General features: G+C 43.9%; 1 protein-coding gene across 2 annotated transcripts in view; it reads right to left on the bottom strand.

Annotated features, from left to right (window-relative positions):
• Positions 1-20,039, bottom strand: part of TPRG1L (tumor protein p63 regulated 1 like) — a 111,404-nt gene that overhangs the window by 88,872 nt on the left and 2,493 nt on the right. For both annotated transcript variants that reach the window (XM_085608846.1, XM_085608845.1), the window contains exon 2: positions 8,277-8,368. In XM_085608846.1, coding sequence (XP_085464972.1) covers positions 8,277-8,368 — 92 coding nt within the window. The remainder of the gene's footprint in view (positions 1-8,276; positions 8,369-20,039) is intronic.

The raw sequence follows: 20,039 nt of genomic DNA, 5'->3' as shown, positions 1-20,039 counted from the left end.
TCAACGAGGTGTCACAGTCGCCAAGGCTACCATTTCTAGATGGGTTTCTGCCACTATTCAGTATTGTCACAACAAAGCTGAGAAGCCACGGTCAGCTAGACCAAAAGCACATTCCATGAGGTCGGTATCAACCTCAGTAGCCCTGTTAGACAGTATCCTGCTGGACAAGATATGCCGCCCTGCAATGTGGAAGAGCACTCACACGTTCACGCAGCACTACTGTTTGGAATCTGCACGGAGAAGTGATGCTGCTGTGAGACAGGCAGTCTTACGTCATTTGACCCACTGAGGTTAGCTTCTGGAAGTGTAAGTAATGTAAAATAAATGTGTCTATATTGGTATACTTTATAACTGTACTCTGGCTACACAAGTTTTACTTTCATGCTTGCAGAGGTTTATAAATCTGTTACACACCACCGACAAGGGTATTTTCTATAAGGTATGTATGTATATTTACATATTACGGACCGATTACTATTCTGATTCAAGCATGTGAATTTATGAAAGATCCAATACTGGATAAGAAAATAAGTTACTTACCTGTAACTGCAGTTATCCAGTATTGGCCGCCATCTTAGATTAATGTGCGACCCACCCTCCTCCCCATAGAGGCTTCCCTCATAGATTGGTATATTGTATTTCCTACTTGTGCTCGAAAATTTTAGAGTCTCAGCCTCTGTTTGGAGTGTTCTAGAGGGTGCTGTCGCCTGATTGGTTGTAGTTCAAGTTTAGTCCTTTCTTAAAAAGGACATAGATAGGTTATTAATGTGACTGTACATTACTATTATCGGCTATAGTACAATTGCATACTGCTTTCTATGATACCGTGGGACAGGACCTTCGGCGACAAGGAATGATTGAAATATGTGACTATGAAAGATGCTAATACTGGATAACTGCAGTAACAGGCCAATAACTTATTTTCTTACTTAAGGTACTTTAGGCATTGGTTCTCCTAGCCTGCTGGTGACATCCCTCTACAACTGGTCTCATGTTCCCTCAACTATCTGCCTCATTTGTTTTGCTTCATATTTTAACATGCATTCCCAACTGCTGCCTAGCTTTGAAGCCAGAAATAACTTGAATCAATAGGATACAAATTCGATAGATTCTAAGTCTGAAGTACTAAAATTTTCAAAAGACGTTAAATTCATGCTTATAGACTCCTGTGAAAGGATGCAATACCCAGAGTTTCAACTGTATGTTGTCTAGGCTCTTGCAATCTTGTACACTCAAGTCTCGCCTGTACTGGTCAAAAGACATTCAATAAATGAATGTGGGAAAGAATGACAACCAGAGCTTGTGAATTATAAAAGTGGCCTGGGAGGAATTACCCAGGGAGGAAAGAATGTGCGATTTATGTGGAAACTGGGTGCAAGATTTGAACCATGTATTATTTGTTTGTCCCACATTGCAACCCCTACGACGTTATTTGTTAAGACCTGTATTTTTTAAGTATAATATTACTACCGCAGAGGAGGCTCGGAATTGTTCATTTGTTCCCCCCCGCCCCCCCTGAATTAGTATGTGCAAAAACTTTGAGCTTTTTCAAACAATTTTTTTATATTTTTTAGATAGGAGCCTAAGATTCGGTAGGCCATATACAATTTTGAGTGGTTGATCATTTTTGTAAATTAAAATCTGAAATCTAGGGCAGGTTGTAAAATCAAGTACTATTCGGCCACGCCCCACATTATGTGCAAGATCTGATAGGAAAAGTGACCTAGCTGCATAACATATTGTTCTTTTATTGCAAATCGTTTCTAAAGCTATTTGAATTGTATAAAAGAGGATGTTTGGAAATTAAAAGGGACTAAGTCTATGGAGTTTTGCACATTATATGGAGTTGCGTTTGTTTTTAACCAAACTTGTTCAGTGAAATTAGAATTTTATGTCAAGACCGGAGGCTCCCATTATGCTTACTTATCTTGCTTTAATTTCAATAGCAGCCAAGATAAGTGATAACTACAGTACCCAGAGGGCCCAGCGAAACAACTGGCCAATGGGAACACAATAAAGACAAAACCTTATAAGCAATCAGAGTGTATCAGCCTAGATAACATCACTACTGACTACGAAGCTTCCTCTTTTCTTGCTGCTCGCAGTCAGATAAGTGACTTATCTTTGTTATAGTTTTATATGGTATTGCGTTATTTTATACTGTTGTTGCGAATGTTTTCTCCTTAGGTAATATTGTGGACTTCGCCGCTGTTGGTCTAGCGCTTTTCTTGACGTTTCCCGTTCCGCTTTATTTTGCTCCCCCCCCCCCACGCGCACGGAAGTCATTTGGTTTCTACCGTTGCGCAGTGCTTTTTCCTCCCGCTTTTGCCCTCACGGTGTGTGCGCTGTGCCTACCATTTGGCGGCTGGTTCTGTGGAGTCCATCAGCTCGCTTGCCTGCTCCGCAGCTTCTGCCTCAGCGGTAGCAGTCCCGCCTCTTGGGGGAGTGTCCCTGTCCGGTTTCTGCCCCTAAATTTTCTTTAACCCTTCCCTCACTCAGTGCATTGGTGACTATGTAATTGGAAAGTTCCCCCGGTTCAGACCGACAGCAGGATGAAGGCGAGGCCTTCAAAAAGGATTTAAATAAATGTATCAATAATTCTGTGGAGTGTGCAGTGAAAACGTCTGAGAGGTTTTTCAAAAGGCATGGAGAGTTCCATGATGAGTCTGTTGTCCAAAGCACTGGCCCAATCTGCGGGGGAACGCAGAAAAAGAAAGGTGGTTCCCTCTGCTTCTATTTCTGGCCCTAATTCTGCGTCACGTGTGTCTAGCGAGGTTTCCTCGCATTTGAATGAGGACTATGTGCCTCCCAGGCCTCCTGCTAAGGAGAGGTTGTCCAGCTCAGATGGTAAACGCAAGACTAAATTGAAGCATTCAGAGGTACCCAAAAAGTTGGTTATTTCCACCATTTGACACAGACGATGATATGCATGATGCAGACGATTTGTTTGACCTATTTGATGTGTCTGACCCTCCCTCCCCTCCTACTAAAAAACCCAAATTTGATTCCTTTACTTACGAGCCTGTCTTGGGATTCAGAAGGGGTTCCCATGTTCGAACCTGCTTCCATCCGTCACCCTAATTCCACCGAATGGTTTCCTGCCTCTCACGTGGGTGAATATATTTCCGCCAGACTTCGTCTCCCCTTGAAGGCGTCGGCTAGATCTAGACTGAAGTCTGAATGCCCTAAACCCACTTTATCTGACAAAGTCGCCATAGTCCCTTCCATTGACCAACCTTTACTCACATTTTTCTCTAAGTTTGGCAAAGACCCAAAGCCTAGTCCACTTGCCAGGATAAATTGCTTGATGTGGTAGGTCCTTTGGCGCTTATTTTTGACTTGGCTGAGGCTGCTCGCCTGGAAAGTACTGAGTTGTCTGCTGACGAAATATCTCTGTGGGTCCAATGAGCCTTTTGTCTTTTAGGAAATGCAAATGCTGTGATGATACACGAGTGTCGTAAAGGGCTTTTGGTTAAACTTGACCCCAAATTGGCCAATCTGGCCTCACAGGATCCCGGTATTAAAGAGCAGGGCCTCCCAATTGGTGATTCTTTGGTCAAGGACCCCAGCAGATTTGTTTCTACCTTCGCCTCTTTGGATAAGGCACAGCAATCCATTAAGAAAGTGTTTTCACCTCGGGTTTTTGGACGGCCGGCAGAGGAAGGGGTCGCTCTACTGGCCATCCCTATTCCAACCAAGGCTCCAGAGGTTCCTTCAACTCCGGTTCCCAAGATTTCAAACCTCAATTCTACCCGCAGAGAGGACGTGGTTTCAGGGGTCGAGGTCAAAAGAATTTCCGCAACAACAACCACCAACAAGGTAGGTCCTCCACCTCCTCTGGTGGGAGGTTGTTTAAAGTTTTTTCTACAAAAGTGGCGGTCTCTCACCGCAGACCCTTGGGTCCTCAGCACGGTTCAAGGCTATCTTATAGAGCTTTATGCGCTGCCTTCCCAAACTGCGTTCCCTCCGCTGCTGGTGTTCAACGGAAATGTCTCAGCTAATTTCCCTGGAGGTCCAAAGCCTCCTCCTAAAGCAAGCTATTCAAAGCGCCCCTTTCGATCCCACAGGGTTTCTCAGTTCTATTTTCCTTGTCCAGAAAAAGAACAAAAAGATGCGTCCAGTCATAAACCTAAAATGGTTCAATCAATTTGTGGTGTATCGCCACTTCACAATGGAGACTATCATTCATTTAAGAGATACCCTCCGTCCAAACAATTGGATGATCAGACTAGACTTACAGTACGCTTACCTCACCGTTCCGATTCATCCTTCCCATACCAAGTTTCTTCAATTTCAATGGCTAGACGTAACCTATCGCTTCACTTCTCTTCCGTCTGTCGTCAGCTCCATGGTGCTTTACAAAAGTCATGAAACCAGTGGTGGCCTTCCTTCGATCCCGGAGGATCAGGCTTATTTTTTATCTGGACAACATTCTGATCATGAATTCAGACAAACAGCTTCTTCTGTCCGACCTCGGTACTACTCCATCTCTTCTACACGATCTGGGTTTCCTCCTCAATCACGACAAGTCCATGCTCCTCCCTTCCCAGCGCATCGAATTCCTGGGCTTTCTTGTGGACTCTTCCACGGCATCTCTCCTTCTTCCTCAATCGAAGGTCTCAACCATCAAGTCAGAGATTTCCCTCAGATCTCTCGCAAGAATCTTAGGCCTGCTTTCTGCTTCCATTCAAGCCATTTTTCCGGGTCCTCTCCATTATCGGGCCCTTCAACATCTAAAAATCAGACATCTTCGTCAAGGGCTGGCTTACGCAGATCTTATCGCTTTGGATCTAGAATCTCGCAGCGAGCTTCAATGGTGGATCGACCATTTAGATGCGTGGAACGGGCGAACTATCTCCGCTTCGGCCCCAGATCTTGTGTTAGAATCAGATGCAAGCCTGTCGGGTCGGGGCGCCCGTTGTGGACCAATCTCGACTGGCGATACCTGGTCTCGAGAGGAGTCGAAGTTGCACATCAATTGTTTAGAGATGCTTGCAGGCTCCTTTGCAATCCAAAGCCTTACAAAGAACAGGGTTTGGTGTTCCATTCTCCTGCGAATGGACAATGTTTCTGCGGTGCGCTACATCAACCATCTAGCTGGCACCAAATCCAGACCCCTGGCGGAGCTTGCAAAGAGTCTTTGGGAGTATTGCCTGTCGAACAAACTATCGCTGACAGCGGAGTATCTTCTAGGGGTTCTCAACTCTATTGCAGATTGGCACTCTCGCTACCTTCGGGACTCCAGCGATTGGATGCTTCTTCCATCCGTCTTCCATTCTCTTTCTCTAAAATGGGGCCCTTTTTATATCGATCTCTTTGCTTCGCGCCTCAGCACCCAATTACCTCGATTTTTCAATTGGCGCCCGGATCCTTCGGCTCTAGCTACGGATGCTATCCTTCAGGATTGGTCCCTTCACCTCAACTATGCCTTTCCTCCCACCCTCATGATCAACAGAGTACTTTCGCAAGTACGTTCTCAATCGACAACCTTGGTCATTGTGGTCCCTTTCTGGCAGTCTCAAATCTGGTTTCCTTCCCTTCTGGAAATGGCAATGGACTTTCCAGTTCTCCTCCCCGTCCGCAAGGACTTGCTTCGGAGCCCCTTAGGTCTCCCACACAGTCTCATTCTAGACAACTCGTTGGTGCCGTCGGCTTGAAAAGTTTCAGGCCTGTCCCTCCTGACATCCTCATTTCACAAGAAGCTTCTCTCTTTATCAGCAAAGCCTGGGCCCCTGGGACCTCCAAGGCTTACAAATCCGCTTGGTCTTGATGGGCAAGCTGGTGTCTGGAAAGACATATCGATCCCTTTTCAGCCCCTCTAAATTTTGTGGTCAATTTCTTGGCTTCCGAAGCCAGTGCAGATAAGTCTTACAGAACAGTCAATTTGTATAGATCTGCCATTTCTCTTAATCATTCCCCGATTGACGGCAAGCCAGTAGGCATTCACCCCTTAATCTGCCGCCTTCTGAGAGGAGTTCGATTTTCCAAACCTCCGTTGGCTAAGTATTCAAGTTTATAGGATGTTAATGTTGTACTCAAATTGTTCTCTGATTGGGCAGATAAATCTGTTCTTTCTCTAAAAATGTTGTCTGCGAAACTTACCACGCTATTGTGTCTCGTTTCTATCAAATGTGTTTCAGACGTTAAAGCATTGGATATTTCTTCTCGTCAGTTTTCTCCTACAGGTGTTTTGTTTCAAATTTCTAGACGAACAAAGACAAATTTGAATTCTGTCCTTTACCCTTATTTTCCCTCACATCCTAAGTTATGTGTAGGCCAATATCTCAAAGTGTATAAACAAAGAACTTCTGATCTCAGAACGTCCTCTCATTCCCAACTCTTCATTTCTTTTCGTAAGCCCCACCTTCCTGTTTCTTCCGCTACTCTGGCCCGTTGGATTATGTCCCTTGCGGGCATTGATGTCTCCGTTTTCAGAGCCCATTCCGCTAGGGGAGCCATGGCTTCCAAAGCCTTTTGGGCTGGCTCCCGGCTGGAGGACATTCTGAGATCAGCAGATTGGTCTAATGACAATGCTTTTCGTATGTTTTATTGCAAACCTGTTGATACTGTGGCTTCTTTGGTGGTTGATATGCTTTAAACAAGCATAATAGGAGCCTCCGGTCTGGACATAAAATGTAGATTTTCCTATTATTTATGACGGAAAGTCTTAATTTTATTAAAGACACGGAGGAGAGTATTATCCCACCTCTACACTTCTAATCTGTGTTCTCCCTCCCTTCAGCGACTCCAGCGTTGCCGCCTGAATCTTCGTGATGGTTCTGCTCGCCGGCAAGTGTGGCCTCCACCTCGTCAGATCACCTCGCCTTCCTGTTTGGAGTCTGTTACAGCGAATCCTGCGGTTCGACTTTCCTGGTTGGATTTGGGTCAAGACTTTTGTTCCTGGACCTTAGCTCTATTATTTTAGCGATTGTTCCATTGTTTTCTGACTTTATCTGAGCTGCTCGCCAGCGAAAAGAGGAAGCTTCGCAGTCAGTAGTGACGTTATCTAGGCTGATACACTCGGATTGGTTATAAGGTTTTGTCATTGTGTTCCCATTGGCCAGTTGTTTCGCTGGGCCCTCTGGGAACTGTAGTTATCACTTATCTTGGCTGCTATTGAAATTAAAGCAAGATAAGTAAGCATAATACTTGCCTCCGTGTCTTTAATAAAATTAAGACTTTCCGTCATAAATACTAGAAAAATCTACATTATGTTAAAGAATATCATGATATAATACATTGCAAATTCATCTCTCTTTTTTGTACATTTTTATGTGGGACTCATTGGCGTCCCGTATCATAAATAAACCTTTTGAGATTCACAACCAGATTTTGATAGCTAGCTATTTTATGCCATGGGTTTAAAAAGTATCTCTGTGTGGATCCTAGCAAATGTTCACCTATTATTTTTGGGGGTGCAGGGTATGCATTAAAGTACCCTTGCCTTTATACCGCCTATATTTCTACCCAAATTGACAGATTTTTTTATGTATTATATGTACGAATATTTGCAGCAGTAGCTCCGGTGACAATCAGTGAGAGTTATGTTACTGGCATTTACTGACAATTCTTGTTTATCCACCCTAATAGCAGGTGCTAAAGAACACTGCTAGCAGTGTGAAACTTAGCATGACCCTAAAGTCTACCCTTATCTGAGGGGATAGAAACCCCTCCATTTAGAACAGTTATCTGATTTTTCAGAAGAGATGCAAATGACGAAATGGACTATTCTCAACACACATGGTCAACCCCACTGATGTTGCACTATTGTTATGATGCCTCCAAATGCCGCCTAAGATGCCCAATTACTTTTGCTCTGCTTTCTAAACAAGTGTGCTAATTTGAGGGATGGTTTAGTCTTAGACATGAAAACATTAAGAGAAAGAACCACCCAACAAACATTGTGTACAGCACACTTGTTCCATACAATATAAGCACATATGATCTTATTTGAAAACTGGATTTTAATTCACCACAGGTTCCACACAAAACTGACATATTTGTAGGTTCTTTTCTTGAAAGCTATTAACAATTGTTTTACACAGTTCATTGTAAAAATTGCTACGGTCCAAACAAAATAGTGATGAAACTGTAAAAGTAATTCCCCTCAATCTAAATGCACAAAAGACTAGGTTCAACTGCCAAACCTTTGATGAAAGATATATAAGGTAGTAAACTAAATCATTCTACTTTATTGGCAAAGCATAATATAAAATAGTTCCAACTGACTTACTGAGCAGAAGACAAAAGGCGTTAAGCAGGCACGCCCCACTTACTCTGTTAGCAGCCATACACTTTGTACTTCTCCATCTTCGGTAGGCATAACAATGGAACGGATCTCATTTACTGCTTGCTCAATAGTTCCCGGCTAAAAGAAAATGAATAAAAAATGTAGCATGAAATTTATAAAAAACACATTTCTAGGCTAAAGTAACAAAGTGTGCCCAAAAGACGACAATGTGGTTAAAATAAGTAACTTTCCCCAACGCCACTGAACGATGTACCTTTGTTAAAAGCTGTTATTTACAACTGACCTTCAGATAAAAAAAAAAAGCATACCATTAACTGAACTTCAAATATTCAACAATAAGCTCAGAAAGAAAAAAAAACACGTCAAACCCTGTCCTGCTGCATTAACTCAACTACGTAGGCATGATATTTAAACTAATTAATTAGTGCTTATAAGACATCCTTCAGTAGTACTGCAACTTTCTCCCGATATTAAAAATAGAGGCTTTGGTACCAATCTATTTCTAAAAACCTGCATCGCAGTAAATTATATCACCGTTCAGAATGCTACTATTAATGCACCTTCAAACTGCATTATCTTTCCACTTTTTAGGTCGAAGTCTACCAGACAGAGCAGCTGTCTGTTTTTGAACTACATCTTGGGGACATTCGTAAAGCTTCCCTAGGAATTGCATTCCACTTGGTATTTACCATTGGTGTTGTGGTTTGTAACTCACATTTGCTTGGGGTCTATAAGCTGGCTCCATTTGTTTTAGGCCGTCGAGATAGACTTCGTCCCTTCCACTCTACTCGCTTTGTGGCACTCCACACCACTCCATGCTACTCCATGACACTCCAGTTTACTCCAATCAACTCTAAGCCACTTCACTTTACGACACTCCATGCCACTCTCCTTCACCCCACTAACTTTTAGTCATGCTGAACAGCAGTCACGCTGGTGTACAACATGGCTAAACATATTGGCAACCAAATAGTGCTTGCATAGGCAAGATCTATTGGCCTTGCCAATGTTTGGTACCACCTGCAAACAAGTATTAAGACTGTTTGCAACTGTTAGCTATAATAAACATACAACAGATCAGTTTAAATGGTCACTTATTTATTCTGCTTATAACAGATGACTCAGACGATCAAACAACGCTTGTAAGATAGTGGCAGCTAGACAAGAAAATATTTCCTTAGGATATATTCTTCTTGGTGCAGTCTCTGTTGCATCCTAAGCACACAACTGTGCAACTTAGCAGTCCAGGACAGCAAAAATCTGTCACAAATGCACTTTTGACAGTGGCCTGTTCCACACCAAGCGAAAAGGACATTTTGGTTTGCTGTCATTGTGTAATTATCTAATAAAAGGTTTGCGCTTAGTTAGCCCTGTGAATTATAATGACCTTTCAAGAGTGTTGGATGAAGGCATGAAGTCTTGAAGTGATCTAAAGTGGATGAACATGTGCTGACAGTGGCGGACCTATGTCTTTGCGCTAAACACCACACTATGGAATTAAGCCAGCAGGAGTTTGTTGAACTTTTTAGACACAAGTTGTCTGCCTTCTGCAGAGTCAAAATGCCACTAATTTAAACACCAGAAGTGAGACTATTCATACACCCAACCGTTTTCCTTCATATTAACAGGATACTGCAGATGCATGGAATAGCAAATTTTGTAGCAAAAAGTATACCACTGCATTATTTGCAGGACTTTACAATATTTACATTGAGGATTAAAAACGCAAACTACTCCAGCACAAAGTGCTGGACTTTCAACAAAAGTGGAGTGATTTTGAGATATATATATCTATATATATATATCCAAGGCAATGTATATCCTCTCTCCAAATAAGACACAGCACTCTTCCTGCTCCTCTTGCCCTACACATAGAGATCACAGTCTAACGTCAAACACTGGACCAAACCTGCAAACTGCTGCCAAATGCCTAGTCCCATACCTAGTTGTCTTGCCTATCTTCTCAATACTAAACAGTCTTATGAATCAAAAATATCCTGATAACCTGGCTTACTTTCCTGCCCACAAACACAGCACATGCCATATCTTTCAACAACCACAACCAACTCCAACCATTCTTCAAACAGCAGTGCCCATAACTTGGAGCTCTTCCACAAGCCCCTACCCATCAAATACCCCATAGTTCGTTACTGCCGTGCCCTGAAAATAGGGACCCAAAAATCTAAGAGAGGCACCACTGAGTGACAAGCAGGGCAACATGGAAGCTTACCCCACTGAATGTTGTTAGAGTAAAGTAAGTTAATGAAGCGTTTTAAAACCAGATTCAAGTTTATTATGGTGGTCAAAACGAATGAGTAGTAATAGGGAAGGCTTTAACATGTATTTAAATATCCCTACCTTTCTTAAAGAACTTCACATCTGTATTCATGCCCACATGAAAAGATATTAACAATCCCCCGGCTATATTTATATAACTGAATTGAAGGTATGAAACTGAAAAACAAAACCTAGAATATACCTTCCTTTACAAAATACTGTGGTCAAAAAAGCAGTGTCCCCGGAATAACATGCCTAGAAGAATTAGGTCTAAATACATGACCACTTTAACTATACGATGCACACACCAGACAATCTGCGAATGTTCTGCCTACATCAGTTAAAGGAATAGGATTGGAATGGAGTAACGTGGTCTAGGGACTGAGTTGAAGAGCAACATGCGGTGTGCATCTTAGCCAGGTCAATACCACCAAAGTACCTGAAAGTAAAATTTGTAATCCTGGGTAAACCACGCTGTCACTCCTGTAGGAGGTGCCTGTGTAGAATATATTTTGCAGAGCGTGGTAAATGAGAAAATCAGTAAAGAGCTGGCATTTTGTGCCTGTGAAAGATACTGGGACAACATTACGTACAAGGACATATTAGTGACTGTTTTGCAGTTGCCTAGCTCCTGTTGTGGTCTTATACCAATGGGTCTAAGTGGTGCATTTTCTTTTTATATGCGTAACAAGCAGACAAAAAAAATACTTCGACAACATTGATGGTAAAGTAGAATTGGTAAGGATGATAAATAATTAAATTTAACCACTCATTGATTTGAAGGGTTTTGGAGCAACCAATCTGACTGTATGAGAACACTGATCAACCTAGATTCTAGACCAACCTATAAATGATTTTCCCGAGCGCTGCACAATGATAAGGATTTCTATTTCTCCATTCACCAACCAAATTTCCTCTGCCTATGGTGCAGCACCCACCACAGCATCACAAACGTGCCCAGGGCCTCAGCCAGAAAACAGTGTACAGCGTGTCAAAAATATATAAAGGTGGTGAAGAGTCTGTGCCTGCATGTTTGTGTGTGTCTGCGTGTGGGAAAGTTGCTGTGTATGACTGCATGGCTGGGAGAACTGTTTGGGGGGTCACCTTGTTATATGCCGAATCCCCACTCTACCCGCAGGTGTCCCATCTTTGACAAACTAAGCAATCATGACAGTACTTTGCCTATCCCTGACATAATAGTGCCACGTCCTTCAAGTTATGGAATTCTCTATGTGGCTTTGGATATTCCTGGATAATGTTACCTATAATGTTGTGGCCATTCCTAACTTAACTAGGACTGTCCCTGGCCTAAAGGTGGGCATGGCCAAATGGTCTCTGATATGACAAGCCACGGGCATTCTTGACATATTGGTGGCCGTAATGGTGCACATTCCTTACATAGTATGGATCTTCTCAACAAAGCAGTAGCCATCCTAGGACATGGATTACAAGCCTTGAAAAATTATGGACATTCTTGTCTTAACTGAATCTATTCTGGACATACTGGTACCCATCGTTGGCATAATGTAGATGTCCTTGGCAAAACTATGCTAGAGAAAACTGGATGGAGACAGGCCATGCTAAAAGCCTGTCAGGAAGCAGTATTCCTCATGAGTATGCAGAAAAGAAATCCATGAGTTGTACATAGTGTCCGAGGAGCTTTAATGAAATTAAACGGACAGGTAATTTGGAGTCTTGACAATCACCTGGAAGAGAGAAAGGCTGTGCCGCAGTCATTTACTGCTGTGCCAACTCATTAAAAGATAATTAACCACATGGCATACACCCAGGGATCATTTAAACGCAGGGTCTATTTGCTTATTTCTGCTTTGAGCAATTAATGTACTGGGGATTCAATGACTAAAAGACTGCAAGCAACGTTTACTACTACTATGGTCACTGGAATTACACAACTGTGCAGCTGTGGCGATTTTCATATAATTATAGATTTGCCACATAAGGCATCAGCTGCAGATTTTACCCCCTCCCCTCAATTTTTTTTTTTTTTATCTCAAGCTGTTCAAAAGTTTCTATAGATGCAACAACCTGTGGTCGCGCAGCTCTGGTCACCTTTCGGTTGCTTATTGCTATATTTGGATGTTAAACTGGTACTAATGATGTGCAACCAATTCCCAGAGTATTGCCAAGTTGAAAAATGATAAAATAATTAGGTAAAACTATTACACAACGTGCCACACAATTTGGGGTTTTTTGCCGCATAATTTACTCAACCCTGCCGCCTAATTTGGCCCTCTTCTACTGCATAATTCCAGTGACTGACTACTTCAAACAGCTTAGGTCAGACAGACAGGAAAGGGTCCCATTAACTGCTTCAGACCAATGAGGTTAACCCCTTCACTACTAGGCCTTTCCCCCCCCTGTGCTAAGCCTTTTTTGGGCTATTTGGGGTAGTTTGCGCTTATGCCCCTGTAACTTTTTGATCACATAAGGCACCCATGCCAAATTTGCGTCCTTTTCTTCCGTCATGGGGATTCCAAAGGTACCCAGGGTTTGTGGACTTCCCTGGAGGGAACCCAGATATTAGCCAAAATATAGCTAATTTTTTTTTTTTTTTTTGTTTTTTTTAATTGGAAAAAAGGGCTACAGTTGAAAGCGTCAATTTTTTCCCCTGCAAATGGTATCAACAAAGGGGTTGTGGAGCTGAAATCACCATTTCCCCATCTTTCAGGGACAAGCAGACTGGTCAGAAAACCAACATTTTGTACCCAGTTTTGGCATTTTTCTGGGACATAGCCTATTTTTGCTATTTTTTTTTAGCTTTCAACCTCCTTCCAGTTAATAGTAGAAATTGGTATGAAAGCAATAATGGATCCTGGAAAGCTATACATTTTAGAAAACCAAACATAATTCTGAATTCAGCAAGAGGTCATTTGTGTAGATCATTCAAGGTTTCTTTATGGAAAGTAACAGTTGAATATAGGAAAAATTGGAAATTAGTTGAAACAGCCATTTGTGTCAACGTTTTCACCTGTAACTTCTTCTAATTATGACAGCTGTTTGAAAGCAATATACCGTTACATCCGCTGGACCTTTGTGGTTGTGGGGATATATAGGACTTGCAGATTCACCAAGAACCCGACGAACCCAGAGCCAGCAGTGTTTTGCAAAGGTTTTTTATTATGTACCGAGTATATAGCAATTAATTTGGGGAAATATATACATGGAAAAGACGGTATGAAAGATACCTATGTATTTCTGAAATTGGAACAAAATATAGAGTTTAGAAACAGTAGATATTTGCACATTTCCGAAATTGTGAGAACCCATACTAGCATGAGAATTATAGGTCATTTTTCAAAATGACTTCTTTTTTTACACATGGTCTTTAATTTGGAAGGCAGAAATGCATCGAAAGTCAATAGGTAATAGTTGCTCTACAATTCTGTGTTACCCTAAGTCTCCCGATATAAATGGTACCTCAATTGTGTGGGTAGGCCTCGTGCCCGCGACAGGAAACTGCCCAAAACGCAACGTGGACACACCACATTTTCCCAGTGAAAACGGACCCTTTATTTGCAAAGTGCCTAGCTGTAGATTTTGAACCCTAGCTCTGCCGGCACCTAGGGGAACCTAGCAAACCTATACAGTTTTGAAAACTAGACACCCAAGGGATTCTGAGTAACAGAACCTGGTGACAGCCAGATAAGTCACCCCATCCCGAATTCCCCTGGGTGTCTAGTTTTCAAAAATGTATAGGTTTGCTAGGTTTCTTTAGGCGTTGGCAGAGCTTGGGTTCAAAATCTACAGCTAGGCACTTTGCAAAAAACGGTCAGTTTTCACTGTGAAAATGTAGTGTGTAAACGTTGCGTTTTGGGCCGTTTTCTGTCGCGGACACTAGGCCTACCCACACAAGTGAGGTACCATTTTTCTCGGAAGTCTTTGGGGAACACAGGGTGGGTGGAATTTTGTGGATCCACGCAGATTCCATAACTTTCCACCACAGAAATGTGAGGAAAATGTGTTTTTTTGGACACATTTTAAGGTTTGCAAGGGATTCTGGGTAACAGAGCCTGGTGAGAGTCAGACAAGTCACCTCATCCTGGATTCCCCTGGGTGTCTAGTTTTCAAAAAGGTACAGGTTTGCTAGGTTTCCCTATGTGCTAGCTGCGCTAGGGCCCAAAATACACAGGTAGGCACATGGCTAAAATAAAGAAAAGTCAGTGCCTAGTGGGCTTTCTGCTGCTGGGGGGGGGGGGGGGGGGGGGGGGTTGCCCAGATATGAAAGACTGTGGCTATCTTTTTTGTGGGGATGGGGCATTGGTATGCCAATTCTGGCAGCCCCCATGCATAAAAAAGCCAGCGTCATTTATGGCGCCTAGTGGGCTTTCTAGAAAGACTTGAATTTCTCTAGGGGGGGTGGGGGTATTGTCATGCCCATTTTGGGCAGCCCCCACCCCTACACAAAAACAAAATCCCTGGTTTCTAGTGGGTTTTCTGCCTCCCAGGTGGCAGATTGGGGGCTAGAAAGACTGGAATTTTAGCAGGTGGGGGTGGGGGCCTTGGCATGCCCGTTTTGGGCAGCCCCCACCCCTGATACAAATTGGCAAACAAAATCCCTGGCGTCTAGTGGGCTTTTTGCCCCATGGGGGTGGGGGCAGATTGGGGGCCAGGGGAGACAGAAAGGCTATAATTTTTACAGGGGGGGTAGGGGCATTGGCATGCCCGTTTTGGGCAGCCCCCACCCGTAATTGTAATTGCCCAAAAAAGATTGGGGCAACAGCCCCCATCTGCCTCCCAGTGGGGGGCAGAAAGACTAATTTTTTTTTTTGGGGGGGGGGGGGATTGGCATGCCCGTTTTGGGCAGCCCCCACCCTAATTAAATATGGTAACAAAAAAATCCCTGGCGTCAAGTGGGCTTTCTGCCCCCGGGGGGGGGGGGGGGGGGGGGGTCAGAAAGACTGCATATGCCCAATTTGTTTGGGGGGAGCAAAGGCCCTTGCCCAAGGGGCCGCTCCCTCCTCCTGGGGCGATCCCCAAGCAGGGATCCACTGGGGAAGGGCACCATTCGAAAGGGGAGATTCTCCCCTTTTCGATGATACCTCTCCTGTCTTTCTACGTGCTCAGGGGGCTGGGATATCTCCCTGAGCACGTAGAAAGTGAAACTGAAATGAATCTTTTTGGTTTAACTTGTAAATACGAGCTGTTTTTGTGTTTTACAAGATATGGACGACTTCATGCATTTGTGCTTGTTGTAGGCATTGTTTGTGGCAACACTGGAGAAAAAAACAAAATTGACAAATTGACCATAAACAGGCCCATAAACAGCCAAACAAGCATTTACAATGCAATGGTCTTGGCATTGTTAAAGTTAGAGCTATTGGCATTGCTCATGACATTATTTTTGTTTATGTGCACTAACCTGCTGAACTGTTTTATAAATCATCACCAACTTGACATGAGAAGGGGAGCAAATCAGCGTTTGGGGTTCGGGCACATGTATCAGTATGCTGTTAGGAGACCACAATATAAGCTGTTTTAAGACAAACAATAGTGCGGCAGGTAATGCTGCCGGTGGTTTGTTCTAGCCAAGACCTAAAGAACGCGGAAATATTACCTCTACATCATTATCTACTACACCTCCACTAGACAAGAAAAACAAACCTAAGCAGATAACACAAGCAATAAAAAATAAATTTAAAAAGTGTGGAAAGTTAAATATCTTTACCCATGTGAACATTACAGCGAGGAAAAAAAAATATTGCACGAGCCAACTTCCAATCGTGGTAAAAACGGGTTCCCACTTCTCACATAGACGACACGCCTATTCTCAGTCCGTGGTGCAGGGTTGCCGTGAAACCAATCTAATTGGTGGCATGACACAAATGCAAAGCAGGACCAACCACTAACAAGAGAGCTCTGCACACACACCCCTCAAGTATCAGACAGCAGTGTTTGAGGAAGGTACGAGGAGGGAGACGGCACTCACCTTTTTGATCCCGGCCGGTGCCCATCAGCAAGACGGCCAGCAGCAGCGGGCAAGCTCGGACGGCCATCCCCGCTATGCGCGCCCCAGCGGCAGCAGCCTGCAGTCCGCATGCATGGCGGGCGCCGGGCTTTGTTGTGGGGGCAGCTGCCGGTGCCTCCCCGGCTTCCCTACCCTCTACCGCCGCTTCCGGGCTGGAGGGGGAACAGTTCGTGTTCAGGGAACCAAGCGTTCAGTAGCCCCCGGGGCCGTGAGGGCACTTTTCTCTGCGCAAAGTTGTGCCGTGCGGCGCCCCCGCATGCCCTGCCTGCCTCGGCCCCTCTCCTTGGCTTCCTGCTCCTCCTTCTAACATGGAAAATTCCATAGACCGTCAAATTGCATTTCGAATCAGGCATTTCATAAGAGCAATGCCAAACTGCTTCACCCCACGGGAAACTAAAATATGCCAAGCATGAAAAAAACCTCACATTTTCCTTTAAAGGTTTCCACCCTGAAAGTTGTATCTCCATTTGTTTATGCTGCCAAATCCGTGTTATTATTCCGTGGCAGTTAAAAGGGTATTATTCCCTCCTATAAACTGCATTATTTCAGAGGAACACACAATTGTAAAGAACGCAGAAAGAATCACAGCACTTCTCTTAAAATAGGAACAGCGCATCCTGTACTGAGAGAGCTAGGGCCGCCTCCCCAGATTCACGGAGAGAGTGATAACATAAAAAGCACGAACTGATGCCGTGAGAGAGCAAAATGAAGAGGGACGGGGCCCTGCTCAAAATAAAGATAATGCATTCATCTAAAGTATTAGCGCCCACCCGATTGAATTAGCTATGCTTCCGGTGATAAAAAAAAAAAAAAAAAAAAGGAAATTCAGCGCCTGAAAAACTTGGTCAAAACGGATCTACACAAAATCAAGGTAATTTCTAAACACACTGAGCCCTTGGTAATTAATGCCGGCAGGATACCTCATAAGATAAACGCTCGCAGCTGACAAATGCAGTGTTCCTTATAAATCCATTGTTTCCAATCTCGGCAAATCAAACCTTTTCATTCAAGCTCTCCTTCTATCTTGCATGGGTGGGGCCATTGATTAAGAATATCCTCCGCTTATTGCACTGGTTAGAAACCGCTTTCAAGTGCCATACTAAGCGATATAAGAAAACAATTTAGTACTAGTACTTACACACGAGTCACTCACTACACACTCTCCGCGAGTCTCCAATGCGCATCAAAAAGAGCATCGGCACACTCGTCTAAAGAGGTAAAGCACGGCACAAACTTGTAGTCTCTCTGGCAGCACGTCATGTATCATAACAAATATCACTTTTAGACAGCACGCACAGTACTCCTCTCTCGGAAGTACCGAACTAACCTTCCTGCTCCCAGTTCGCCAGAGACTCTGGGTCGCTGCGGCGGACACTGCCTCCGGACCAAGCTCCGGCCAGAAGCGGAGGAGCTGCGGCTGTCCGGCCTCCTCTAGCCGGCGGCGGACCTGCTCCAGCGAGGCCATGGTCCGCAGCACGGAGTGGGAACGGTCACTGGAGAGGCACAGGTAGGTGAGAGGTGAGACCGTCTCTTAATGCGAGACCACAGACAGTTACAGAGAGTTAAGACCGGCTGAGGAAAGTGGAAGCACCAACAGGGCCGGGGCATGTCCTCGCCGCGTTCGGGCAGCACGAAGCAGTCACGCGCCCCAGCACGCGTCACCGCCCCCTTTCCCTCTGCTGCAGCGAGTAGTTAAGTGCCAGTTTTATTTATTTATTGATTTAATTAATGCATTTTTATAAAGCGCTGACTTTACCCAAAGGTGTCAGAGCGCTGTACAATAGAACCATGAGAGAAATGTTACAAAATAGAACGTCACCAACCAGCACACCACTGCCTTTCTCCGAGGCGAAGCAGAAATGCCTTGGAGAAAGGCAGCGGCGTTTTCCAATTCGGGGGCGTGTTTTCGGATTCGGGGGCGTTTCAACAAGCCCAGCGAAAAGCAACGAAAAAACACGCCCCCGAATTCGAAAAGGACGGGGCCTGTTCGGAATGACAAGCCTCTTCTCCAATGGCTGGCCAGCATTCAAGAGGCCAGCCAATGGTGAAGAGGGGCGGGTTCAAGCCCCTCTTCTCAAAGTCATTAAATCTCGCGAGCGAGACTGCGCAAGCGCAGCCTTCGCTAGCCGAGACCTAAAAACGATCCAAACAGTGACCTGTCAGACCAGCCCTTAGGCCGCTGCCAGGTTGCCCTATAAACCTGTCCATTCCAGCCAGTGGTCGAAGTGGGGGGAAAAAAAAGTAGGGGAACTGTGGGCGGGGAATCAGAGGGCGGGAATAACCCAGGATTGGGTCAGTGGGCGGAGTCAGAAGTGGCTGAAAGAGCAAAATATCCCAATTTTTTGTATTTGTTTCCCATTTCACTAACCAGTTACAGCTTATTGCGTTATTTAATTCAACCAATGGATACACATGTTTATTTAAGGTTTAATATGAGCTATTGACATTAAAATACATTCACAAAGTGTAATATGTTTCCAGTCACATAACATCCCAAATACGCTGAAAAGTGGAATCACAAGCCAGTTGTCTCCGAGCATGTAGTTTCTGTCATCAGCACTTCTCCTCCCTTGTTCCACAAGAGCAGTTCAAACATGAATGGCAACTCATCCTTGTTTGCAAATGTTTTCTACATATTTATGGCTTTTCCATATTTGCCACATATTACATCATCTGCTACATAATCTGACGATTTTAACTAATAAATTGTTTGTAGCTCAAACGGATCAAAAGTTACTAAAAAACGTGACTTGTGCTGCTGCGAAGCGGACGGCCCTTTGCAAAGGTTGATTGGTCACCTTTCTCACTGCTGCATTTGTATGTTACACTGGTACTAATAAGGAAAAATATTTGCAGTTAGACTGTAAAAGTGTCATAATAATAAAATCAGAAAATTTACAGTCCCATTAATACCAGTGTAGGGTGTCAGAGCACTTTGCATCACACATTTTGATTTCTATCCAAATAAACCCTTTTTTGCAACTATAGGATAATCAAAGACTTGGGGGGGAAAAAACAGAACGCTCTAATTTATATCTTGCAGATGGAGTGCAGCTCTTAGATGACAGTTAATAGCTCACTGTTCTATGTTAGGATTTTGACTTATAAACTGCCAGAAACAAAAGGATCTCTCTGACAAAGACAGTACCCCACTGACCTATTTACATTATGTGCACTTTGTGATCTCCTTGGTACATGTTCTTAGCAGCAGGCATATTAACCCTCTGCACTTTCTTTCCATGAGCCAAAACTTCCACTAGACAAAACACCATCTCTCTACTAAGAACATTAATCACCGGAGTTATCATGACATTTTTATTGTTGCCGAAAATTGCAGGAGGCCAGGAAGGAGGCAGCAAGTGCTTTGAAAACCATAATATACTTGCAAAAATCAAATGATGCCCCACCCAAAGTCAGCGCTCGGTGCAGTCATACTGGTCACACAGCCCTAGAGCCGCCCTGCTCAAGGGTCCTGTCACCTCAGTGACAGAGTACTGTTGCTCTAGGGTGTGCTGCTTCATAGGC

Source organism: Triturus cristatus, chromosome 1_2 (assembly GCF_964204655.1).
Source record: "Triturus cristatus chromosome 1_2, aTriCri1.1, whole genome shotgun sequence".
NCBI lineage: Eukaryota > Metazoa > Chordata > Amphibia > Caudata > Salamandridae > Triturus > Triturus cristatus.
Note: the sequence above shows the minus strand (reverse complement) of the source record. Positions and strands in the feature narration are given on the sequence as shown.